General features: G+C 40.4%; 1 protein-coding gene across 6 annotated transcripts in view; it reads right to left on the bottom strand.

Moving 5' to 3' along the window:
* Positions 1-27581, bottom strand: part of sox6 (SRY-box transcription factor 6) — a 129776-nt gene that overhangs the window by 29996 nt on the left and 72199 nt on the right. For 4 of the 6 annotated variants that reach the window (XM_072380650.1, XM_072380652.1, XM_072380653.1 and 1 more), the window contains 4 exons: positions 24036-24208; positions 22394-22462; positions 8742-8865; positions 5029-5108 (listed from right to left, as the gene is read on the bottom strand). In XM_072380650.1, the coding sequence (XP_072236751.1) occupies positions 5029-5108; positions 8742-8865; positions 22394-22462; positions 24036-24208 (446 nt within the window). The remainder of the gene's footprint in view (positions 1-5028; positions 5109-8741; positions 8866-22393; positions 22463-24035; positions 24209-27581) is intronic. The other 2 variants (XM_072380654.1, XM_072380651.1) reach the window with 1 other exon arrangement.

The following is a 27581-nucleotide window of genomic DNA, read 5'->3' on the forward strand; positions in this document are numbered from 1 at the left end:
CCCTATGCTGATGATTTTAAACATCTAAAATGTTTGATGTGCAGTTAAAATGGGCAGCATATGTTTGTGTAGAAAAATAACCAAACATTTGCAACATATTCAATAGTTTTCTTTTTCTGCAAACATGCTTGGCCGTATTAACAGAAACTGAAGAATAAGAAAAATCTTTTTTTCCAAGAAAGGTATAGGTGCTGTATTGCAACATGTGCCAGAAAATATGGTAGCAGTTATCTGTCAGCTTTCACATTGGCAGCACTAACGGTGCATCACACATGGAAACGGAAAAAGAAACCAAGACAAAAAAGCCTTAACAATTTACAGCACAAACATCTTTCTTCACACGAGGCAAGCATGATCTAATGGCTGCACAATCTTAAACAGATTCTCATGTCTTTGTGTGTCTGTATGTCAATGTCTCATTCACCTCTGCCTGGCCAGGGCACTGAGCACTGGACTGGATATGAGGACATTAACTGTGCTTCAGTGCACCACACCATTTAAAAGGCAGCACAGCGCCAGCCCCGTTTGCCACAAGGCTTGTATAGGCTCATTGCCCAGGGCGACCATGCAGGCTGACCCAGGCTAGGCCCAGATGTCAAGAGTGGAGGAAGGCGTTCTGGTGCACTGTGCCGAAGCTTTCCAGTATGGCTCAACATCTGTTTCATCTGCTGGCATCCAACCTGCTCTGCTCTGACCCTCCTCCCTCCTCCCTGTTTCTTCATCTTACAACTATATATATTTACGTCCTGTTTTCTCAGTTTCTCTCTGCCACACACACACACGAACGCAGTCTCATTCTGTCTTGTGTAAGTGTGGGTACTCCAGGCCCAGGGCCCCCGGAGCCAGCCCTCTCATTCACTGCTGCTCACTGCATTATCAACTCTATCTGTCCATCTGTCCCTCTGTTCACCACTGCCTCCATCCAGCTGCTCACCTAGCCGTCCTATTAGCCAGCCTTCCTCGCACTCTAGCATTCTACACTGCTCTGGGTTACCTTCAAAGACCAAGCTCCTTTGCTCATAAACACAGAAACAGCTGCTCTCTACAGTATGCCTCTCTTTTCCCCCTCCTCCTCCTCTCTTCCTCTCTTTCAAAGTCAAAAGTGCTTCACTTGTTAATGATAGAAGCCATTTCTTCACATCTGTACCACACAGGCATTTACATCCAAACAAAAGATAATGTGCGGTTTGCTGCTCTCCCACTTTCTTCCTGTTTGTCCCTGACTGTGTAACACTCTTTCTTATCACTGCAGTCGTCTAAGCCAGTGAGTACTCCTTCAGATGTGTCTGTCTGCTTGAGATCTGGTCCGGGTTGTTGTTAAGCATATGGGCTGCTTTTCATCTTTACAGTGGGAGCACAAGCTGAGGATGGGCTCAGGTTTATCACGGGCCTAAAGAGATGCCATAACAAATAGGGCTAAATGTAAGAGTGCTGCTATGTCTTATCTCAAGCAGCTTGATTTCCAGTACTGTAAAGCAAGAGGATTTCACGGGCCAGGAAAATTCATAGGGAAAATGCAAAAGAATCACACATGAAATGAGAAAACAAAGAAGGATAGAGGTAATTGACAGAGAAATTCAAAAACTAAGACACTCAGAGATGATTCAGGATGTGGATTAGAAATTCGAGAAAGCAGGAGACAGAAAATGGAGCTTTGACTTCATGAAAGAAAGGCTTTCTTCCTATTTATTTAGTTCAATAACGATACTACACACAGAGAGCCCAGATGTTCTGTTTGATCCAATATAGTTTTCTCCAAAATGGCCTGAACTCAAGAGTCTGTTTTCAATTATAAAAAAACAGGACTTTCTTGTAGGCTGTCCTACTGTTCATTTGTTCTGTTAAAAAGACGGGTGATATATTAAGTTCACATTCTCCTTGAGTAAATAGTTTTTCACTTGACAAGTGATGTAAGAAATAGTGTACAAACAGCAAATTAAATGCTGTCCCAGATAGAAAATTCTTTTGTGGAATTAGGGAAATTCCCTTCTTGTCTCCAAAGTCAATTGAATATAGTAGATGTCCGGACAGATTGGGGTACAATCTGAGCACAATTTCCTCTGTTAGGTGAGACGTGTCAGCTGTAATCAGTGAAGGACAGGCAGGGATGGAGCCATTGTTTCCTGCTGGTCCTGGGCTCATCCCAGCTCTGTGTGGGCACTAATGAAGAGGGGCATGTCTCGCTGGGGTAGTTTACCCGCCTCCTCTCCTGTGAGTTGCGGACCAGAGCCAATCTGTCAGGAAAACATTGAGTGAAATTGCCCTGTGGTACAGCAATGCCTGGTGACAGCCACTTGCAGACTGTCAGCCACCAGAGTGATGTTACCACCCTGTATTGACAAGCAAATTACAGTCTCCAAACACTCTAACGCACCCTGGAAGATTCATTTACATCCATCAGCTCTAAGCTTTTGTTACCTTGTTGGGTTTTCTTCTCATAAAGAGAAAAGGCAGGGAAATGGGGGAGGATCCCAGACTGTTATGACAGAGGAGATTGTGAAGAGGCTGCGTGGCCAACATTAAGACTGACAGAGCAGCTATCCTTGCTGGCTGCATGGCTGCTCACATTACTTCTGGAGCATTGTGGGAATTAATTCTACCAAGAAGATAATTTTTTAAGGTTCATATATTGCACAATCTAAACTGAACAAATTGGTGAAAATTATACCTTGCCAAGCAGCTGACAGGAAGAGAGATTTTAATTGAGGGGATCGGCCTCTTCAGCCATTATGTGTGTGGGATTTTATATCTGTTTGTCTGTATAAGTGTATAAGAAATATAAACAATGGGTTTAAGTTGAAAAATATACACATTTCTGGACAGTTCCCAGAGTTAACAGGAAAAGTGCCAGATGAAGCATGAAATATAATCTAATAGAATAACAAAACCAGGAATATTTGAAAGGCAGCCTTGGATCTCTCATAAATTTCATACCTTAATTTTGATTTTATCATAAATATTCCAGTAGCATTATATCAAATCATAACACAAGACACAGTAAGTTAGTTAAAGAAAGCTGTACCACTGTATTACTGTACAAACTTTAAGACAAGGGTCTCCTTATCTAGTTCCAATACAGACCGAACAACCAGTTTTCTGGCTGTTTTGGGATTTTATTTCTGTTCAAGAGAAGAATATTCGTTGCTGATTCTTTTGTGTTTCAGAAGACTTTTCAATAGTTTCATTTTTTAAGTAACAGCAAGGGTGCTGGTGCTATTATTACCCTAAAAGGGTGGAAAGGACTCTAACTTAATTCCATGTCTGGGTTGATATGGTGTTTTTAATCATAGCAGGCTCCCAGTGCTTTGTAGAGGAAGTGGTAGCAGTCACATGGTTTGTTGATCCCAGCTATGTAGAAAAGGGCATGTTTGACTTGCCTTACTGTTTTGAGGGGAATCTCTCTGCAGGGTAAATAGCAGCCAGCAGGCGGAATATGTGACAGGCTGACAGACTTCAATTAATGGAAAATACACCTCTTTTTGTTTACTGTGTTCTCTAAAGGTCAGTCAAGTCATGGTCTTGGAGGCACTGTTTTTACCCATTCCCAGGGTTAGATACATAATCAGAATTAATGACTATAGCCCTGTCTCCCCTTCTCACCCCAACCCTTAGATATATGACTGTCTCATCTGACCTCATACACCCCTATAAATAGCCTGAGCATGTCTGTCTAAACTGACACTCCCCTCCAATGAACTTTTCTATGATACATAAGCAAAGCAACACACGCACTCCAGAAATGTATTCACGAAAGCAGCCTCTATATTTTACTTTTACAGACACACATCTTCAAACATGAGCAGACTCATTTAACACCTTGCATGCTTCTGATAACTTTCCTCATGGCTGCATAATGACGCACAGCTCTTCAGAGCCAGCTGCATGCATTGTTAGAACTTGCCAAGGCTCGTTAGCGCTGACGGTTGTGGCCTCCGAAGGACAAATGCCACGTGTATCAGTATGCAAAGAGTTTTGAACTTGTTGCTGAGCTCTCTTTTTCAGTCTTGTCATACTTGTTTCTGCTGCTGAGCATCACAAGTTGCAGCTATGAAACAACTTACGCCTTTTGTTGACAAAGAAGCAGTGGCCACTTATAACCATATGTGCTAACAGAGATGCTTTTTCATTCTGCACTTTATTCTTTTGTTTAATAAATAACATTGCTGATTTCTAGCTTTACACAGACGTAAGATCTGCAATTAATCAGACATGCAACTGAAACTGATAATTACAGAAGCAGCAATGCAACTCTTATACATATTTTATCAATCAGATTTCCATTTGTATATTTCTGTGTAAATAAATTCTCGTAGGAAACTTACAAAGACGATCATTATCACCAATTTGAAAAATAAGATAATGCATGAAACTAACCACGGTAGCAGTATTTATAATAGTAATGATTTAAAGGATAGAAAGCAGATAATCATCTACATTAAACATTATGGCCTCAGGTTAAGCCTTGACCTGGGTTCAGGTCTTTTAAATGCTGTGTGAGAAAATTCCTGGAGCAGCCTGTAGGGCTTTGGGCCTATCTCAACATTTTCTGGGGCTCCAAACCTCTACTCAGCCTTATTTAGCATTACATAACAAGAGTATTTTTTCCCTCACACGTATAGTTAAATTAGGTTTATTTTCAACCATTCTTTTTTCTTAACTGTTTTCTGCAAAGAGCTAAAATAATTGTATAGCTGATTTGCTAGAAAAAAGCAATAAAAAGGATATTCTTACACAGTCAATTGTCCTCTGATAAATTCACTGGCAGACGATTAAGGCAAGCAAAGTGATTCTCATTCTCTCTAATAACTATTATCTTCCTAACTCCTCTGTCTGGCAGAACCACTGGGGATAAATCTTCTATAAAATGGGGATAAATTACATATGTAAGGTGATAAGCGTGTGTGAGCCGGGGCCCTCCAGGATTATTTAGTGTGCAGCTCATTACTTAGCGTACAGCTGCTTAGCCATCCTTTCTGCCCTGAGCTTGGCCCGCTTCCCTAGCATTCTTTGTCATAGAAATGTACATACCTGAAGCTGGAGGGGGCTGAGTCCTGACGCTGCTGCAGCTGCCATTGTGGATGGAATGAACTGCACCGGGTAGTTATCACCTGTCAGAGAGTGGGAGAGAGACAACAATGCATACAGGTTCAGACAATGAGCTGGCCCACAGTGACAAGGCAAGTGCCAACATGGATTGTGGGCCCTTTGCTGCTTCTGACGCAGCAATGTGGCACATTGCAATGAGTGCTCGGCTTCAAGCCCAAACATCTGCATTAACAAAGGGATAAGGTAGTTTTACTTAAGTGGACTTACTCCACCTGCACATTATTCTCACTGGAAAATATTATGACAATACTGCGTAGTTAAACAAGTTGTTATAATGTTTATCTATTTGTGTGTGTGTGTGTGTGTGTGTGTTTAACTAGTTGGATCAAGTTCACTATCTTTCCTTGTATACAGTTAGTGGGTTTGTAAAAGGCCGTATATGTGCTTTCAGGCAATTCATACAGTGGCAGACTTATCTGGCTAAAGTTTCTGAATGACAGCTTTGGCAGCAGAGTGAAAGCACTTGTATGCATATTGGTTAGAACAAGTGTACAGTCACAATAACAAGGATGAAAAAGAACTTCCAATACATTCTTATCTCACATATCACTGATCAAGCAAGAAGAAACTGGTTTTGAAAAGCGGCACTATTCATTTCTATTGGCCTGCCATCAGCGCATTTGTCAGACAGGGATATAAAAATGGCTGCAGTTTGACTGATATCCATGGGAGTGCAGAGACTTCTACACTCAGCCTAGTGTGTTGAGACGGACAGAACATCCCCAGTGAGATGGCACAGCTTTCATACAGGGGAGGTTAGTTTGAGCCATGTGTCTAAGGGAGAGGAGGTGGGGGTGCACAGTGGGAGTGGGGAGGGGTTGTTGGCCTTCGCTCAGACCCCACTTCTGCCTGTCACTTCCCCTCACAAACATATGGAGCCATTAAACCACAGACAAGGTAAATGTATGTACCTTCTCTTTCACTTTGCCCTCGTCCGCTCGCCTCACTCTGCAATCTTGTACACCACAGCACAATGTGATACAGGCCATGGAAATTCAATCCCCATTTAGTGGCAAATAAAATCACATAGCAGAAGTGGTTTCAAATAGTGCTCGGTTGGATGTACGGGAGGGTGTGCTGTGGTTATTTCTACACCTCCTCTTTTTGGAATCACTTTCTCTCTGTCTCATTTGCTCTGTCCTGTCTGTGACGTAGGATTTGGGGATAATAAATGACTGGATGTCTTTAGATGTCATGTGAAACCTGGGGAGAGTCATGTGCCACACTATAACTGCTTGGCGGGGGGGGGGGGTCTCATGCTCCAGGGTCAGGGTCTTGGGTGTGCACAGTCTGTGTCAAGACACTAGACTCCAGAGGAATGGGCACAGGGCCAGGCTGGTGTAATATCTGCTGAAATGTAATAAATTCAAAACATTTTCTTTTAAAGTTGGAAATAGATGTTTTCATGCAGAGAGTCTGTATTCTAAATGCTACAAGGAGGAGCAATGTAGATGACACCATGGCTAGATTTCCAGGGTCCCACTATAAGTCACAGATCTGCTGAGGGCTGACAGATGGAGCTAAGACCTTTCTTATGGCAGATCAAATCACGACGAATGGAAGACTTTTTTCACCGGTTTCAAATTTAATTTGTCAAAGTTGTTAAAAGAAAAACATGCTTAAGTGGAACTATAAACTAAATATATCTGAGTTTATAGTTTACAAAATATATTCAGACCATAAAGTGCAAAAAAATCTAAATTACTTAATTTACTTGCAGAATATTGAGAGGAAAACCACTCTGCCCAACTTGAATTATTTAAATAATAAATGCCACAATATCAGAGAGCAGTTTAAATGTGACAAGTAATAAAATAGCATGGGGAAACCATCAACTGTCGGTGGGATGTCTATGAGGTAGACTGTCAGAGAAACCTAAAGACTATGGGGTCATTCGGCAGGTCCATTAGAGGCTCCTGAAACTGAATGCTGTGCATAAACAGTGCAAATAGACTGAACAAGTCCAACTTGTATCTATTTGTTTAAAAGATGACTTGGTGTCTCTATGACTGTGCTTGACTACCATGCAACACCAGGTCATTGAGCACAGCCAGCAGATGGGGTGATGACTTACCACTATGGTGCCAGAATGACACTGTTGCCATGAGAGCACCACAGGGTTGGGGGTCATAAGCAGTGGTCCCTGTGAGCTGTCTCATAATGATAACATCAGATTAGTGGGCCTAAGTCTTGGAAGTGAATGCTTGGCCCCTCACTTCATGGAGAAAGGACACGGCAGCATCCTGTATACCCTGCAGGTGGTGACGATAACATTGTACTCTCTGGGTATATTGTGTAGAAATAATAAATGCTTTAAGAATATCTCTCCTGACTTAAAAAGTCATTTCAGACCCCCTTTGCCATTTCCTCATGTGCTCATGAATTATGCAGGAATCATACACATTGTGACCCCTGACCATGACTCCATAATAGCTGTTGTTATTTGAGCTAAAACCTTTTCCCTTCAAATCTACTGCAAAAAAGCTCAGTGGTAAAAGACTCCCCCTCAGGCACTTTGTTTAAGCTGTCATGGCTCCATAGTTACAAAATAGCTGACTTTCTTTTTCATCTCGTGGTTCCATAGTTAATTCATTAACTGCTCTACCACACCTTTTAATGCTCTGTTGTGAACCTGCTGACTTCTGAATGTTTTTTTTTTTTTGTTCCGTTTTCAGTCCTCTTCTTTTTACGGTACTATTCTACAGAGAAGGACCTTCATTTTTGAGTTGACTCATAAATCAGTAAGGGTTTTCATCAACACATCACCGTCTCATTCTTTTTGTATGTGTGTGTGTGTGTGAGCAGGGGACAGCTAAACCTTTTTAAATGTAATCGACTAACCAATTGACCAGCACTTATAAAAACAATGTGTGTCTATAATCCAGTAGGCCTTGTGATGTGGAAAGCTTAGACTGAGAAGAAGGAAACAATTTAGGCTGTAGATCTTTGTTATTTTTAGTATAAGTGGTATGGTTGCACATCTTTAATTTTCACCAGGATATGGGGGTGTATGAGGTTATTGCTTTGGCAGGGCATCAATCAACATGATTTTTTTTTAGGAAGGTGGTGGAGCTTCTTGATCCATAAAGACAAAGAGAGAGAACAAGGCATGCTGTTACATGCAATGAAAAGTTATATGTGCAAGAAAACCTGTTCTTACATCACACACAAGCTTCCCACATTATATTTGTTCTCTAATCACTAGAATTACCCTGTCACACGATTCTGTGAAAAAAACATTGCTTTCTACGTTTATAACAATAGTAAGACTTTTAATGCATGTTTTTGCTTGTGCTATTGGACCTTTTCCAGTGGATACAAGAAAAATAATTAAAGCCGACACACCCCAGAAAGATACTTCCAAGTTGATAACATGTTTGCATTCCTCTACTTCTGTGCCCATATCTATTGTTCCACATGGACAAGAGCGTTCCTCGCCTTTGGTCTCAAATCCAAGTTCAGACAGAACAGAGCTTGTTAGGGGCTTCTGATGCGTTTTATTTGTTGTTATACATTTTTCATGCATGTTTGCAAACTTTCAGACCAAATAAGGGTTTTTGAGTAATAGCAGAAGGAGAAAAGACATAGCAAGCTGAAAGAAAGGAATGATAAAAATACTTAATTAGAAAGCATACCTGGCTTATAAGACATTCCAGGAGGAAAGAGAAAGCCTTGCTGGGCGGCAGCTGCTGCTGCTAGAGTGCGTTGGTCGTGTGGAAAAATGGGGATCATGAGCGGAGGCATGTGACCCTGGACCTGCTGAACAGATAGGGAGCAGAGATCAGAGAGAGGCCTAAGCATAGGCATGGCACACAGAAGCACAGAACCCACTCAGGGGGAGGCCAGATCACAGCTCCTCCTAACGCGTGCTGACAGGGGGCTCCGCAGCAATGACGGCTCTCGTGTGCTCACACATTACCTGGCTGAGCTACGCCTGCACTTAATCCAAACCACAATTTCACCTCGGTACTTCAAAGGCCCTGCACGCCCACATTGTTCCACTATTATTTAGAGGAAGTGACATGCAGGACAGAAAGCAGAGAGCTACTGTAGTCTTCTAGGGCTCCTGTGGAGCAGTACTGTATGTGTTGAAAGAAACATTTTCAATGACCCTGCCTGCTGCAGCAGATCCAGTGTGTCAGCAAGAGGTTTTGTTGCACAGGTGCGGAGGCAGAACTGATCAGTATGTACTGTACATGCATGAACTCACACCCCTCTAGGGAAGATCAATTACTTGCATATTGTTGGGGGATCATTTAATGACACGGCAAAAGCTGAAAGACAATCCAGTCATTTACTTAAACTGTTTTTCAGGAGTGGAAAAAAGGCAGGCAGCTGCTCTATTTAATTTTACTGTCTTTCTTTATCTGTGTTTCTCTCACATATCAGCTTTCACCATTCACCCTGTTGCTGACTAGCCTACTGGGAATATCGACACAAACACCCTGCATTTGAATGTCAAGGGTGGTTGAGTAGTGGCCCACTGGCTTTGCACACATGTTGGAAGTCCAATTTTTCCGTCATTCCCAGCTTCCTGAAACTCTATGATAGGGAGCAGCCAGGCTACCATGGGCCTGTGAGGGTTAATCTAGCACTGAGCCAGATCACCTCAGGGGAACCTGCCTGGAAAATGGGTTAATAAAGGTCATCCCCCAAAATAAACACTTTACAGAATGTTTCTCTATTCATCCCTCTTAAAATCAACTGGCAATAAAACAGGTCTGGGTGCAATTACTGCCGTTGCATTGGGGCATGAAATCAAGCTGTCCCATGTTCTGGCTGAGATCTGCTAGGATCTCCACTTTTTCGGTCTGTGCTGCTCCCCCCTGTAGACCCTTTACTGCAGTATTTGCACCTAGTTTCTCTCGCAGCTAGCATGCTAAACCCACTTAAGACAACTTTATTGATTTGCCCAGAGGTGCAAAGCTAGACTGAAAACTAAATAAATATAGCTATTTTATGTCTACTGAGCTTTTACAGAAGTGCAAGTGCAGAATAATAGAAAAGTATGTAATTCTTCCAAAAGTAATTCTGTAAAATATGCTGTTGCTGGAGAAAAATAAATGGCAAAGGAGACTGCGACAAATGTCCCTAAATAAAACATTGCTTTATAGGGTCCAAGTTTCCATGCTGAATGGATGAAAGATGGAGCTTGGCCTTACATGTATGGAACATATGGAAAAACACAATAATTAATGTCACAACATGAGGTAGGGCCAGTGACAGGCATGGGATGGGGGGATGGGGGACACTGGGGAACACAGCTTTTCTCTGTGTATTTGGACTGCTAAAACAGATGGAGTCTGTTGCTGAATGTACGATAGTCAGAAGCGAAAAGCGCTCCCTCAAGCCCCTATCCCTTGAAGTATGTTAAAAAAATTGAGTTACATGGCGGTTCATATATTTTCATGAATAAGCTAGCACACATCAGCTGTAAATTAAATGTCACTTTGTTTTAAACAAACTGAGTTAAATAGAAGAAACAAAGAATGTCTAACTTTGTGTTCAGATCTTCTGTCTTATAACTTTATAACTTTTCTTGCATAGTAACTTGCTGCTCCAATCACTTTTTAAAGTCAAAACATCATTGCCAAACTATATACGACTTTAAAGTGTACTTGCCTAATTTGAACCATAATCTCCTCTGCAAAAAGAATAGTGGCTCTTTCCCTTGTGGAAATAATGGTCATGGTGCAACACAACAAAAATCACCCAAAAAAGCATCTAAATGTTAGTTAATATTAAATATCATTGACATGACATAATTTATTTTCTTTTAATTATTTAATTGAAGAACCATAATACAACAGAACTGTACAAGACGTACTGGGAGACTTTGGGTCAAATCAACTGAAACAAGGATGAATTTTTCTGCAGCACCACTTAATGATGAACCCTAAGTGATACAATTTCATCTGGGAGATCAGCTTTTATTACTGTTATTATTTTAAAATATGGAGTAGAATATACAGCGTTCACTGAGGCGAAGACAGAGAGGAAATGTGTGCTGAAGGGGAAATAAATGCATTGAGTTTGAATGGCTGTGATTTGCAGTAATGAGCTCCATGCATTAAAGTTTAATTTACAGCAGCTAATGTCAGAGAAAGGAAAATCAAATTTTGAGGAGCTTCAAGGTGGCAACAAATAGTGGAGCTTAGTTAAGCTGTCAATTAACGGCTGTTGCAGTGGCTGAGCAGATTTCAACATTTTCATAAGTTCTTTTTTTTTAAGTAAAGGAAAAAGATATCTTTAAAAAAAAGTGTACAGATGTGTGGTCTACAGTCTTTCTCTGTAACTACAACCCAACCCCTACATATAAGAGTTACCCTCAAGTTCATCTATGTATGGGCTGAGTGCCCAGTATATTTCTAATGCCAAGATGATCTTGAGAAGTCGGAGAATGAAGTGGAGCAGATGTGTGTGGGGGTGGGGGGGGGATGTGGGGGGGATTGGGCAGTGTCCTCATAAATACAGCAGCATTGTTGTGCTGGCACTGCTCTTCCTTTGTCTTAGCACAGCTAAGTACTGGATAATGTCATTTCACACCATCTGCCCCCAGGCTTCATTAAAGATACATGAATGGGCTATCTTATGAGGAACAGGTGCTATTGTTTGTCCCTCAAGACCCAGCACTAAGGATCTGACTCGGAATACTTGAAGAGGAGCATCTGTAGTGATCAGTCAGACAGTCTTGGCTGAGGCCCCCGTCTCTGCCAGCACGCGCTCCAACAGAGGTTTCCGGGGGAACTCAGCCGCCTTGCTACATGTATCATCAATTCAGATGACCTGATGAAGTCTGTAGCAGGCCAGCATGCAATCTGTTTCCCTCTAGAGGAGATGCTGGTACTTGATAAATAGACTCCACTCGCAGTTCTACTTTGATTAGGAAACAATACAAATACTATATCAGCAGAGCTTTATATATATCAAAACAACAAAAAGAAAAGAAAAAAATGTTTGCTATCCAACAAAACATAGTCAGTCACACAGTGCTGATATTTTGCTGGTTGGCTAAAATGGTAATTTGCGTAAACTGATTTTAACAAGAATAAGTTAAATAAGTTTAACAAGACAGCACTACAGAAGCTCAACTGACTAGTCAATGGTAAACAGCAGCAGCCCATCCAGCGGTCTAACTGCAGAGGGCGAGCCAGACGGCTCATATGTCTGATGTGTAAATACACAAGGTGTAAAAGACTGGCTTCACTTGAGAGAGCACCCTTTATTTTTCCCTGAGCACATGAATTAAGAACACACACACAGAGACAAGCATACACAGAATTAATCTTTTCATGATGTACTTTTTCTGATACCAGATTTATTTTATTACTCTAATGCATAACTTCATTATTTAGTGAAATGCAAACCGTTTTCACAAATGAAAAAAATAAACGATTCCGTTTTATTTCCAATAGGTTGAGTCTTACATATATTCAGGCAATACTGTAAAGGTATTCTTGAAGATAAGATAAAAAAAATGAGTAGTTTTTTTATAGACGTGACCTACAACATGAACTGAAGCAGCTACAAAACACTCAGTGCAAATGGAGATGTACAGCACATTACAGCATTCACTTGGGACCCTGTCAACACCCATGCTCCTCACTGTCTGTTACAGCCTCTAAACAGCACCCAGGAGGCCTGAAGACCCCCTGCTGGCGTTCCCTCTGAATCCTTTTAGACTTTGCTACCCAGAGACCACAATATACAATGTTCAGTGAAAGTTTTTGTTTTTACTGTCAGTATTAAAAGGACTGAAACAAAAAAGGGGCAAAATAGACAAATATATATCTTAGTTGTCACTATGGTTCATGGTTTTTTAAGCTTGAAAAAAAACTTGTGAAATCATGGGCTCTTCTATTCTGATCAATTAATACTTGACACCTTTTTAACACAGATCCTCATCTTGAGCATGATCTGTATTAATTTGTCATGAAGAGACTTGTAAAAAAGAAAAAATCCATTTCCAGTATTTTATGACAGTAAGTAACCTAAAAATCACAAGAGTTAATGGTGGTGATTTTTCATCCTGATACATCATTTAGACGATGACAGACACCTCTCATTACACATTAGGAAGAGATCACAGTCATCAGCAGTCATTTAGAGAGAATTCACATCTCAACAAGATATATCTCATTTTAATAAAAATTACTTCCACACTTAAGTAGCTGTAAGAGCCCAAACCCTAAATTCCTTTCTCACATTTTCTGTATGAAGGGTTCAGTCATTTTTTTGCACAGAGGATAGACTCCAGCTGTTGCTGTAAGAACTGATAGTTCACACTTTGTTCCCTTCAGATCCCCACAGAGTCGTGCACCAAACACCCTCAAGCAGAAATCACCTTTTGTGATCCATTTAAAGTGAAAGCGATCTTTAGCTTGCTGGCAAGTCTGGCTACATCCCAACAGCAGCACACACAGTAAAACTGACACTAGACAGCAGGATATGTTTAACAACTGCCACTGTGTACACAGCCCGCTGGGTGTACACTGTACTGGAGCCTAACCAGGAGGAAAATCACTCAGTGGAAGCGCTTCTGCCGAATACTCTGTTGCTTCAGGATTTTTTCCCCACTAATTAAACAATCAGCAATTCTTTGAGGACATAATACTGCCTTGCTACTGCTCACTTATTCCTGTACAGTATCACATGGCAGACACACAAATTGATCAAACAGAGATGTGACGGTGTTTGGATTTGTCTGCAGCTAATGGTAATCATACAAATAGATCAATAGATCTGAAGTTGACTTTGATGCTCCAGACTCTTGCTTCTGAATGAAGGTCTTCATATTACCACCCACTCGACTGAAGCACATTATTCTTGCTTGTCTTCTCTGGAAATTAGAGAGGGGAGGGCTAAAGCACTAGAGACTCCAGGTCCCCAACAAAGGGCCCTTGTCTTGATCAAGTCTCTGACCTTTTATCATCACTTCCTTCTTGTATCTGAAACCCTTATATGGCACACTTTGTAGCAAAACTACAAAACAGACGACTGTTAAACAAAACCCATAATATTTTCAGTGAATTGTAGGGGTATGGCATCAGCTCTGACATTAAAAGTGTGCACTGTTTGCTTCAGATTGAGTCAAATGGCACACTATATGTGTGTGCTATGCTGTTGAGGATGAAATGCTCCAAATTCAGACATTCAAGTGAAGTCAGGACGTCTAGAGGGAATAACCAATGGTGACTTCTGCTAGCACTAATTCCTTCAGCAGTACAACAAGCCTTCTTGGACAACCGCCATTCCAATATGTCTATATTAAGACGATGGGGACTTGAAAGCAGGGTATTGCAACCCTCTGATCCGCCTAACACAGCCCACCCAAATCCCTCCACTCTACCCGTCTCCACCTCATAGCTCCTCTTGACTTCTTTGGAATCCTGGATAAAACTGCAGGCTACTGTTTGCTTAAATACAGTGCCTGGCATTTACAGGATTCCTGCCCAGTGCTGCAATTTAATGTAGTTTCAGTATTAAATGTTGAAAATAAAAATCAAATAAGACCAGCCTCAAGTGAGACGCAGAGGAGTAAAAAAGGTGAATAAAAAAAAACACATTTCAAGATGAGCCAGTGCACATGTAAACACATTTACATCATGCATGTGTGCAAAATAGATACATTAAAAAAAACTTTTTGTTTCGAAATGTTGGTGTAGAAAATAAATCTCAAGATCAGGCCTCAAAAGTGTGCTCTTGTTGTTGTAATTATTATAGGTGAGAACAGACAAATTTCATGCTGCAGCTTGACATTACGTGCAGACACAATGAATGGCATGAATTGTCTATAATACAGCCACACAACCCTGGATTACACCCTTAACATAGAGATTATTTTTGGCAAAAAATGATCTTGTTAAATCCTCTGGGACTCCTTCAAACAGCATGTGTTTGACTGAACAGAAGAGAAACAACATTATCAAGCCTACAAGTGGATTACTGCACTATTGTCCCATATGTACATTCAAACAGTATGGAAATGGAAATAAGTGAACTGCCCTTTACTCTCTTTGGAGTAGTGCAAGTGAGGCTCAAAAGAACATTAGATATGGACCATTCAGACAGCCAGCTATGTTCATGTGTTGTGAACAGGGCTGGTTAAGTGGGAAATAGTGGTATTTTTAAGCATGTGAAAATAATAAAATAAGGTGGGTTAAACAAATCTTTAACCTTCTGAGGGAAGCAGATCGACATAAAAGCTTTTTATTCATATTATTTTATAAAGTAATTGTAAAATAATGTAATCCCTGTAGACTTGGCATTTCATGTGTTACAATAGAATACAAAGTAATTACGATTCTTTAAAAAAAAAAAAAGAAGAAGCATACATGTAAAGCATACATTTAAGATCTGAATTAAAAACCTTCTTCTTTGTTTATCAAGTTAAACAGACAAAAGTACAAGACTACCCTAATTTATGGGATTAGACTGTCAAAACCATGGTTGATTTTTCTTCCCTCTGCTCAGTTCTACTTAAACAGACTGAGGCTCTGTCTTTACCATTACCTCCCAGCTGCTTGGGTCACACAACACAACAGAGCCCATTCTGTTGTTCAGCAGAGAGCACGCCTGTCAGGAGGGGCAACTTTATTAGACACACAAATGTGCCCAGACTTTCAAACATGCTCAGATATCACTATAATGATGAGCCAGAGAAACCATAGCAGTTTATAAAAGAGGTCAATATAACATTGTAGAAAAAAAAAGAAGAATTTTAAATGACATTTTACAAAAATGTTAAAAAAAAAAAGCATAGTATTGGGAAGCTGAGTAAAAATAATACAAACCAAAATCTTTCGCAGCGATTAATTGTGCAGGACAAAAGAGCTCATTCATTGTGTTCTGTTGGGGAATGCTTGGACTCTTCTCTGTCCCAAAAACAAAAAGCTCTTTTTTTTGCATTAGCCACGGGCTGAATGCTTTACTTTGCCACCCCAGCCCTAAGAAAACACGCGCCCCTTTTCTCGCTGCCTGTGCACAGTAGAGTCTATTAATGCAGCTCCTTTTCCCTGTGAGTGTGCCCACTGCCGAGCAAGATGGCTGTGCAAAGCCAATGCATAGACAAAACAGTTTGCACAACATTAGCAGAGAAAACACAGCCCATGCAGCAGAGGAGAGGAAACTAAGTCAACATCACACTGGAGGACGTGTTCGCCCTCATCTGATATTTTTCCTTATGAGTGTTGGGGCACAATGGGTGTTAAGTTAGCCTCTTTTCCTTCATCCAGGGAAGGTTTGAGGAGCTCTAAACAGGTGCAGTATTAATGCAAAAGCACTCAGCTCAGAGTATTTGTTCGGAATCGATGTTCAGTTGACAGCATTATTTATCACCGTGTATAATTCAAAAGGCAAATTTACCTTGCAATAATCTTTTGACTTGTGTTGTTGCTTGCGAGAGCCAATAGAGAGCTGGAAGTTTGTGTGATTAACCTGTCCCAGAGCTGCTTTAGAAAGCCCTCAGGTGACTAATTTCAAATAGACCCTCAGGTGTGATTTTGCATATTACAGCTGTTAATGTGGCACCTCTTATATGGAACCTCTTAATTATTGCTGCTTAAACCATTGACGTGTCTGAATAAAAAGGTAAATTACATAACTGCATGGCTTTATTGTGTAATTTACAGCAATAAATAATCTGTGTTTATCTACATTCCCACCTCTCTGGCGAAGGCAGTGGAAACAAGTGTATGTTTTATTTAGAAAACAAGACTATTTAAATGATTTTTTCTAACAGACAAAAAGCATTTTATAATAATTATGAGATTACTTTGTGCTGTCCTCAAAATGCCACTGAATAAGCTGAGATTGTGCCTCTTACACCTTTTTGTGCATCGTTAAATTTTAACTAGGCCTTGATGACTTTATTGTTTAATTTGCACATGACTTTGTTTAACGTCAGCATTTCTTCTGCTTCCTGACAAGGAGTCACATTTCATAACTAATTAAATTGATTCCTCCCGCCCCACCGATAGAGTCCACTAAATGGAATTATTTGTATCCAAGTGTCAATATATTAAATCACAGGGTCTAATGAGTTGGGTCACTGCTTTCTTTTATCTTCAGTCTTGCTTGTGCACATCTTCATCAGCTAACAGTCTCCTTAAATGGAGGATGAAAATGCTGGACCCAAGCCTCTGTGGGTGAGAGCCAAGCCTGTCCGACTAGGCTGTTAATGCCCCCACATAATCCTACTACAGACTAACGCAGTGTTCTTCAAGCGCAAGGGAAAGGGAACTGGCAGCACAGAATATACACAGACACAAGTGTGCACACAGCAGCACACACTTCAAATGCACACACATTATCATTTCCCTGCTCTATTATTCTGTTATTATCATGCTAACAGTTTTAGTCTGGCTGTGCTAATTGGGGGACTTACACATTCTCTTTAACAATGTCTATTTTTGTGCTTTTTTTCTTTTCTTTTCGTTTTTCTTTTTTTGCAACTGCATTAATAAAAGTCTCACACTGAGAGAGAATCATTTGTGCCGGGGAGACAATAAAAGCTTCTGAGACTACACAAATTAGTCCTATTATCTTTATGCAATTACCATACGGCTGTGTGTTTATTTAAACTCATCTGATTGATGTAAAATATTTATCATAATAGTGTAGTTTAGGAGTTTTTGCTTCTCCAAATTGGTAACCAAATAGACTCAGAGCATTCAATTACTGGATTGGATAACATGAATATTCCTTTTTTATATATTGATACTGTAACAATAATAATAAGAAAAAGTGATCAGTCAGCAAGTCATCATATGGACCAAACTCGAATTTCATAGACTTTGTGTCCCTGCTGGAGGAGCTGGTTAGATAACCGTTTATTAGCTCTATTCTAATAGGTTTCATGCTAAATCTGTTGTAAAAAGCTATGTGAACACTGAATACATAGCAATCATTAGTGGGAAACTGCCTAACACTGGTAAAGACCTTACGCAGGCTTGATGATTTGTGTTGCAACGGAACCATGACCCTGACCTCCCCCAAGCTACATGTGAATCGCAGTGGAATGGCATAACAGCAAGAATGTGAAAGCCTTTTAGTGGCACTGTTAAAGCAAAAACAAGATTTTATTGAATATCTTAAGAATGACTTGATGGCTTCTGGTCAGGTTTGATGTGAGGCAGCTGTTATGCCACATCTGCAGAGAGTAAGCAAAAGAAGAAGCTAAAGCCCAGCTTTGCCAAGTTGATGCAGATGAAGTGGGAATCTCTGCCAAACTGCTTATAAATTGTATATAATTATATATAGTTGTTAACAGTTATCAAACTGAAAAAGAATCTGGGCAGACTCTAGGGTCACTGATTACAAAAAGCACATTCACTGGTTTCTTTGTAACTTGAAAATTGAAAACGGGATATACTACATGTCTATTTCCAGATGTTTTTCCTATTTTAAAATGTATTCACTGAAAGTAAACGGAAACACGCAAGGTAAATCTAGCTATTAAAAGAAAGGTTTCATGAAATAAAGAAGCATCTCTTCACCTTCCCTCCATTTTGTTGCACAAACAATATCACAAGCTGCATGGTTTATTAAGACACCTTAATTGTTTGAAAAAGTAGCAGCACCATATCACACAATATAACACAGTGTGTCACATACAGTATGGATGATTCGTGATGAAGGATTACTATGGAGCTTTTTGTTGTCAAACCACATGTTTGTATGTCTGTTCTCTTCTGCCTGATCTATAAATACATGCCTTAAAATCCATCACAACCACCTTGTAAATTGTTGGTAAATGTTAGCGTAATTAAATTTTATCTTTTCTATCTTGGAGCCTTTCACGTCGAACGCCTTCATGCCCCCCACTGTTTCTCTACACCATTAAAGACATGTGAGAAAGCCTCTGAGACTTTGAAGTGTGCATTGGACAACAATATACTGGCCTTTTCTCTTTTAATCTCTGTTTCCCTTTTTAAATAGAAGAGAAACACACATGCTGTGTTTGTATATCCTTGCGGTCACAAGGTCAAAGGTAGGATGTACAGGAACAGATAATGTGTGTGTCCTACTGTGGACTCAGGGTTAGCACATCAATGCCAAAGTCAATGACAAATAACAGTGTTATGTATTGTGATGCTTTAAAGGATATACAACTTAAATTAAATTAAATTAAATGCACTAGATTAAAAGTGACCCTCTTTTTCATCTGGGGCTCAGCTTTCTCCTGCCTGTTTGTGAAGATAAAGTTCACCCTGACCTTTCAGCCACTATTTATTCTCTTGATGTGTGTATCAGTGTGTATGACCCTGCATTCCTGCTTGCTGCACACAATCAGCTCTGTACACATATATGTGTATTTATGTGCCAGTGCACAACAATTATAAGAGTTTCAATCTCAGCATCCTTAACAAATACCGTAACTGCGGTTAAGCTATCAAAGTATCAGGCATGACTACAGACAGCACTGTCACTTTAGTTTCATTGAGCTCTACATCTCAAGAGAGTAGAATCTGAAAAACTATGCCTTTAAGTCTCATGCACTATTACTAGAAAATACCTGAATGATACAGAGCTGAAACAATTGAAAATAGATTTGTGTATCAGTACCTTCACACAAGCTCAGAAAGATAAGTAATTTATCGGACAAACTAGTTTTCTGCTAATATATATGTCACATGTGTCCTATAAGATCCTGAGTGGTGTTTCAAATTTTCAACTAAATCAGTTAATCTAATCCTTGGATTGAATTAGAGCCAAGATGATTTCAATGATGAGGGATGGACTGATGGAATACAGAGATGCTGAGGGAAAAACACACAATGCCATGAGCTTTAACTTTTGATAAGCCTCTAACACTTCAATCTGCTATCTTAAAACAAGTGACATTGTAATCCTATAGGACAAAGCGTAAATCTCTCTCCCTCTCTTGTAGGCATGATGAGAAAGGATAAAAAGAGATGGCTATTCAATAAGGAAACTTGATTGAACTCCATGCTGCCTAGCTCAAAAGCGCACAAACTAAAACCTCTATAACTACACACAAGATTCAGTCCTCATGCAAAAAGCCCTTGAAAGCACACACATAGCGTGCCAGCAACAGTCTCCGGTTGCAGTCCCCATGGTTTTATTGTTTAGACTGTTTACAATGTCCACTATGTGATCACTCACATCATCAATACGAGAGCTCAGCAAGAGGCTCTCTCTTGGTTTTCTCCCTGAAGCCAAAACAGAAGGACTTTGATGGCAGTAGGGTCTCCAATAAAGTTTAGTGCTCTCCATGCTAACAGCAGAGTAACTCAATCCCTGAAGACTGCTTACCACTTTGGTAAAAGTCTGTGACATACAGGTTGGGAGCTTGTTTACAGAACTAATTAAGTCAAAGCTGTTATATATTAAAATGGCCAGGGCACTTTTAAGAGGAAGCAGTAATGAAAACAGAGTGTCAAAAATACTTTGCCCCTGACTCTCTTTCGTCTGCTTTCCTTGATACTCCAACACAAGAGGAGTGCTCATCACTACTTGGATATTTGGAGGAACTAGGCTTCGGTTTTAAATGACCTATTGTTGGATAAATGATTTTGCACAAGATTAAACTTGGGTGGTGTGCACTCAGGGGAGGCTGTTGGGCAGTTGGACTGAACATGGGATCCTTTTATTCAATTGTGGATGTGTTGGGTTTTTTTTTCCATCAAGGAGGATTGGATGCACATTTTGTCAAAGGAAAACTGGGCTCTGCACGAAAGGGCTTTTGCTTGTATCTCTCTTCAAGTGTTTGAAATGTATATTTAAAGGAGTTTTCCCAAGCACAATCAAATCTCCACATTTATTCAAAACGATGGATCAAGAGGAATTTTCAGGTAACATAGGCTGATAACTTTGTGATATTAAGAGCTTCTAAAAGTGATATTTTTTTAAGGCTGTGCCCTTATGCTAAATGAGCATAAGTAAAGGGCCCTACGTAATATGAGTAGCCTCTCAGCAGTGTACAAGGTACTTCATTTTAGAGTGTTTTTCACACAGAGTGGAATGCTTTTTGTTTGTCTTTAGTGGAGTGGAATAAATGTCGAATGTCTGATATTTGAAAAGTTGAGATGATTTGCTTCTCACAAAGTATCCCAAGATTATAACCGTTCTCTTTCTGAAAAGAGGCATTTTAAATAAATCAGCTTTTGTGTGTATTGCAGTTTAAATCTTTTTTTATTTTTTTTTGCTTTTGAGAAATCATAAAAACAAACTTTTATGTTTTGTGGTTTTATGATGGTCCACGTGAGAAGAAACTGCTGCTCAGCAAAATATAGCAAGTGTTAAAAGGTGAAAATTCCTTTGGAAATGCTGAACAGTTAGATGCTCAATGAGATGTTGTTGCTGTAGGAACAATTTGTTGCAAAGTAAATGTTTAAAGAAAGGAGAGGATAGGAAGAGTTGTCAGTTATAGGAACGAGCACAGGAGGAGGAGGTAAATGGAGAAGGGAGTGCCTGACACCAAATACACCCAGCAGAATAACGTTAGCTTCACAAAGGCAGCCAGGCTCACAGCCTTGACCACTGCCAGTGACCAACCCTGGATTACTCTGTACAGTCTGAACATATCCAGTAATGTGCTGCTTGGGTGGTCTTTCACTTCACCTGTGCATTCTGTACTGCACCACATGAAACACACGTACTCAAACACAATAACTATGTTAGGGTCTGGCATGAGTAGCACCAAAAAAAACTTTAAAATGATCATAACAGGTTGAGTGCAGCTAAAGGAATAAAGAACTACTAGATAGATCCAAAAAACAGTGCCAGGCACACAGCGATGATGACAATGTAAGTTTCGACAGCTCTTGTGCTGTGTGAAAGCATGCTGCATTGCCCTTCAGGGACTGACTCATTTCAGAGGCATTTACCAGCCTCTTTCATGTCCCCCACCTCCAGGCTCCCCTCCATCAACAGGACTCATTAGCTGTTGTTACTTTTCCCCCTTTTTTTGTTCATTAAGAAGTGCTAATTATTCGGCTCCATATTTTAAAGCCCTCTCGATTACCAACAGGCAATTAACATTTGATGAGAATGATGAATGTTAGCGTGACAGAAAAATTAAAGATAAAGAGATAGGAAATAGAAAAAGAGAAAAAAAATGATTGGAAGGCTAACTGATGTTAGCGGTGATATTTACTTTAATCTCTAATTTTATTGATCGGTGCCACAAAATCCAGACATTTGGCTCATGGTGGCAACAGTAGTGTGCTAATTAAACTGAAGAGGCAGAAATGTTGGAGTAATCAGTGTTGAAAATGTAGGAGGTGATAGCTGTGTGAGGGCCAACAGAAATGCATGCACTGACCTGGATCTGCTGCTGGAGGAGGTTGATTTTGTGCTGCTGCTGCAGAAGCTGCTGTTGTTGTCTTGCAATCTGATTGACAACAGAGATAAAGACAGTAAGACAAATTACCCTTACTAACAATGACAAAAAATGGGGAAATACAATTGTCAAATGATATTTTATACATTAGTTGGGCATCCCATGCCAATTGTGTTGCTATTATAGGGAATACAACAATATAAGATGACAGTATTATCAGAAAGAAGCACATTAGTAGGTCAGAATATTAATATTATTATCTTTTGATAATAAGAAACTTTTATTATTTCTAAATGAACGTACATAAAATGCTCTGTGCAAAGCTACACAGTCAGATTTTGTGGTAGAGAGAATGAATGATTTACAGGACAGACTAATGTGGATATGATGGAGATTGTCAGTGCAGGCAGAGTGTGAGTGACAGAAATCCCTGCTGCCCCTGAGTGACGTGCAGCCACACCACAATGTTTCTCATCCAAGCACTGCCTCTATCTACACGCTCACTTCATTGAGCATGACAACCGAGTTTTAAGTGTCATTTAATTTTCATTTTTAAATATAATTACAAAGTGCTCACTATAAGATATCTGCCGTCTGCAAATGTGTCAAGATTAATTTGTGCTGGCTTCCTCACGAGTGTCAACAGTTAATTACTGTGTTGTATCTTGATGGCTTGATGACATTCTAGCTCTCAGCGGGCTCTCCCTCTATCCACCATCTCTCCCGCTCGCTCCTCCATTTTAATAATATTCTTCCATTTTAAAATAAGATCAAATATTTTATACCGCTGCTCATTCATGCTGCAATGTCTACAAAGCCTAAAGAGTGGAGTGTAGTTTGCAGATGAACATCATTGATTGAAAAAGAAATCAATACCGTTAATGTATTATTAGTGTACTATGACCAAATGTATCACTCCAAGCTATATGGTCTATCTCTTCATTTACCACAGGAAGGTCTGAGAGTGGGCTGAGAAAACTCTGAGTGAACTCCTTGCTGATAATTGACTCATAGCCATTAGGGTGGCTGGTGATAATAAAAGTGTCGCCTCTGTGGATAGTTTGTGTCCTTATTTCTTCCCAGACATTAACACACTTCATGGCCTGTGCTAATTTGCTGATTTGTACAATATGGCTCATTGGCCTGATTTGTGCTGCAAATCTAATGCCAGGCTTGTTCTAATAGGAGTCGATTTATCAGATATAGAGGGCTTCCATGTTTAATATAACGTTTAATTCACACATTGCCTCGCATTTGTTAATACAAGTCATAATAACATTTTCCCAACCACACAGCATAAATGTGGGTTAGAGAGCATGACCAAAATATCTGAGGCAATAAAGAGTGTAACATCTCTTCAATCTAATATTACTCTAGATTCCTTCCAAGAATTAAGATTTTATTGGCACATCTTGGGCATGAAATGTAATGGTAAAGTGACAGTTTGTTACAATTGTATTTAATAGGGTTTATTACTGATATGAGAGGGATAATAGAATAAACAGCAATGAAGGTGGACGGAGAATAAATAAGGAAAGACAGAGAGAGAGTTCACAGCGGAAATACAGAAAGATAGAACGAGTAAAACTGTGACTGTGAGAAAAGAGAAACAGTGAGCAGTTACCTGCTCCTGCTGCTGACGAGCCAACTCCATTTGCTGCCTCTGTTTCTCCATCTGTGAGGCGGCGAGCTTCTTCTGTTCATCATGGGCAGCCAGAAGCTGCTCTCGCAGGCTGATCAGCTGGGTGATCATTGTGGAGAGCTGATGTTCCTTTTCTGCCAAGCTCTCTGGAGTACCTAGAGAGGGGTGACATAGAGCCAGGTAAGGAGTGGAACAGATAAGCACATGAACATAAATACAAGTACGTGTCACACATACCTGACAGAAATATAAGTACTCAAAACTTTTAGATACCAGGGTGTAGGCTTTTGGAATAAACCTGCAGAAGGGTCCAGACTTTGTATACTGCTAAATATAAACAAATGACCATGGTGCACACAACGATCATCATATTGGGCTATTGTAGTGTACACAATATCTATTACAAAAGGAACCACACAGGCAGTAACCAACTGCAGTGAATTCACTGGAAAGTGTTAAGGTCACACACAGCCTGGAGTTGACGGTTTTGCTGTAGCTGGTGTTCACAGCTTTCAGAGGAAGAAAGGAAAGGAATTGTTCCCGGCACACAGACAAAGAGCTGCAGGGAGCTGTCAAACTGAGGTGGCAGCTTGTGTCAGACTTCCAGGGGTTGTTATGGAGAAAGTGTTAAGAGTTACTGTTTGCACTGGCCTTGAAACCATACACCTTTTAGATATGGAAGTCACACCAACATATTAGAGCAGAAACATCTGATTTGTCAAAAAAAGTAACAAAAACAATATTTTGTGCACCAAGTAGATGGTCTGAATGCACTTTGGATATCATCTACGAGACATTTTGATCAACACTGAGCAACATGTTGTCACTCTTGCAAGTGCATACTTGCAAAAGAAAAGCAATGACAGGCCAACAGTCATTCTCTCTGTGCAGCTGCTATAGAGAGCAGCTTTCTCTATCGCACACGTGTCCACACTGTGTGCAAGCAGCTCCGCTGCACTGCTCACTCCCTCCGCCTAATCAATGCTAAGTGATCCTACCATTGACTTACACAGCCAACATAATTGCCAGTGAAAGGCTAGACAGTAACTCACCCTCGTCCTACTGCACTCCTGTGTGACAAGCTGATCTGAGGGAACACAAAAACTGATAGGAAACCAGACTGAAGAGACATAGAAAGACAGTCTAAGAGAAAGAGAAGGATAAAAGCATTAAGATCCAGATAACAGTACAGCGAAGTCTGGCCGGGGGCCAGCAGGAGCTGAATTCTTTCCTGGGTGTCTTCCTCTCATCTCTGACCACATCTGTCTTGAGTTTCTCCGAGAGCTCCCAAGGGCCCTCTCCACTCAAACTATTTTAATTTGACTAAACACCTGATTTATTTTATCTCTCCAATGAGGAAAGCCGTTTGTCTTAATAGAGCCTGTCAACCTCCAGAACCCATTCAGGGCAATTTACTGGCAGGCTTGTCTGAACCTCAGTTTGCCTTGCTCTGCCTCCACTGCCTGCTGCAATGGAAGAGAGCTGCAATTCTCCATTTTTCCTCCTAACGAAAAAAAAAGAAAGAAAAAAAAACACCTAAAAGCAGCTATTCACTGGGCTTGTGTGTAGTTTCCAAGGCCAAACTACACTTGTTGTGAATGGCTTATGTGTAAAATGGATACAATCAGCACCAATTTTATTAACCTGTGGCTGTGTCCATGAAGGAACTGCCTTTTACAGGTCACTAGCAAGATACATCAGGCAATGTCATAATAAATCACTGCTATTATTACTGCAGTCAGAAGGAGGAATAGGCATGAACACAGAAAAAGAAAGAAGAAAGAAGAAAGGTAGAAAGAGAAGAAAATCATCATCCAGATGAAGCTTCAGGTCACAGACTCAAAACAGCAAAAAGTCCCATACATTGCAACAAGTAAGTGGAATGTACAGCACATAATGTGTATTTTATCTTAGTGGATGTAAATGTAAAGGGCTACGTGCGTTAAGGGTACACAGAAGAATCTGATGGGCTAGCCTGAGTGTGGGGTGCCTCATCCTGCCCAGACACCACAAGAATACTAACACAGGGTCCATTGTTTAGATTCTGAACTGAACTGTGGGAAGCCCAGAGAATCCTCTGTGCTGTGACTTAGGCCTTTACAATTTAAATCATAATTATCAACATTTTAATATAACAATGCTGAAAGATGAAGAAGAATTAAAAAAATAATGTGGACTATGGAAGATATGTAAATATGAAAACATAGTGGAAGAATTTCACTTTAGAGACAGTACACAGCTGAGCAGAAAATCAGACGCATATGTTTTTTGTTGGCTGGTTAGTGTTAAAATCTCTTTCTTCCTGCTTTAAATTATGGAGCAGGTTTAAAATGCAGATAAAACTTTTATTGGGTGGTACAGAAGAGGAGAATCGTGGTCTGTTTCTGACCAGCCCGCTGACAAAAGAGGCCGTTTCCTGCATATTGCATGGCTTTTAACAGCGGTGGGGCTGAGGTCCGCCTGTTAACATGTCTCCTCACATTGCTCTTCCGATGGGAGACAGACAGCTAAGAGATGCCTTGGCGCTACATAAACCCTAGCAGCCAGGCCAGACCTAACATGTTGTGACATCCCCCTGGTAGACAAGCGAGGCTCAGTAGGACAATATCAGCCTGACATAGGAAGAGGAGCCTTGGAGTTAGTGGTCAAGCTGCGCTGGAACTTTACTTGTTTTTCTCAGACCATCTTCTGAAATTCTGGATTGACTCAAAGAAGGAGGAGACAGCAAAGCTGTGTTGTACAGTTTCAGCCCATTCAGAATTCACCTTTTGAGATTCCTGCCCCTTTTAAACGTCATGAAGTAGGGCAGACAGCATCAACGAGTGACTAAATAAATGATAAGAGAAAAACAAGCAGAGCCATGGTTGCTTAGGGAGGGACGGGGGTATTTGAGCCTTGGGGTCTTTGGATAAAAGGCACTTTGTAGGGGTGCGATTTGTTTTGTCCAATACCCACATTTCCCTCTCTCTTGGCTCCCTCCTCGTTGCTCTAATCAAGCAGTCTCTAATTTGGGTTCCAAGTCCAGTACCGGGGAAAAAGAAGGAGGCTTGTTACTTTGAAGAGTCCCAAGTGAATAACACAGATAAAAGATTCAGGCACAAAAAAAAAGAAGAAAAGTGAGGGAGGGTGAGGGTGAAAAGGGGGAAAATCACAAGGCACCCTATTCTCTCCCCTTCCTTTGGTTAAGACAGCTGAGCCATTATGACCAGATCTGAATTGAGTTTTTTAGCACCCGAGGACTGGAATTTCTTTGTCTCTCTATCAGTTAGCTATTGTGGATGCTTCCATATGCTACAAGCCCATCCTAAGTAAATTAGGACTTGTCTAAATGCTGCAATTGTACCAAGCTGTATCCACACACAAACCGCACATAGCTTGAATGCCATGCGTGCTGAGGCTCTCTGTTTTTGCTCTCTCCTAAAGTGTGTGTGAACGTAGACATGTGTGTCTACAGATGTGTGTTGCACCCTGGTTCAATCGATAAAAGGTACGAGTGTCTGAGTAAATGCACGTGTGTGAACACTGCAG

This window comes from Leuresthes tenuis, unplaced genomic scaffold (assembly GCF_036924035.1).
Source record: "Leuresthes tenuis unplaced genomic scaffold, fLeuTen1.0.hap1 SCAF_2, whole genome shotgun sequence".
Classification (NCBI taxonomy): domain Eukaryota; kingdom Metazoa; phylum Chordata; class Actinopteri; order Atheriniformes; family Atherinopsidae; genus Leuresthes; species Leuresthes tenuis.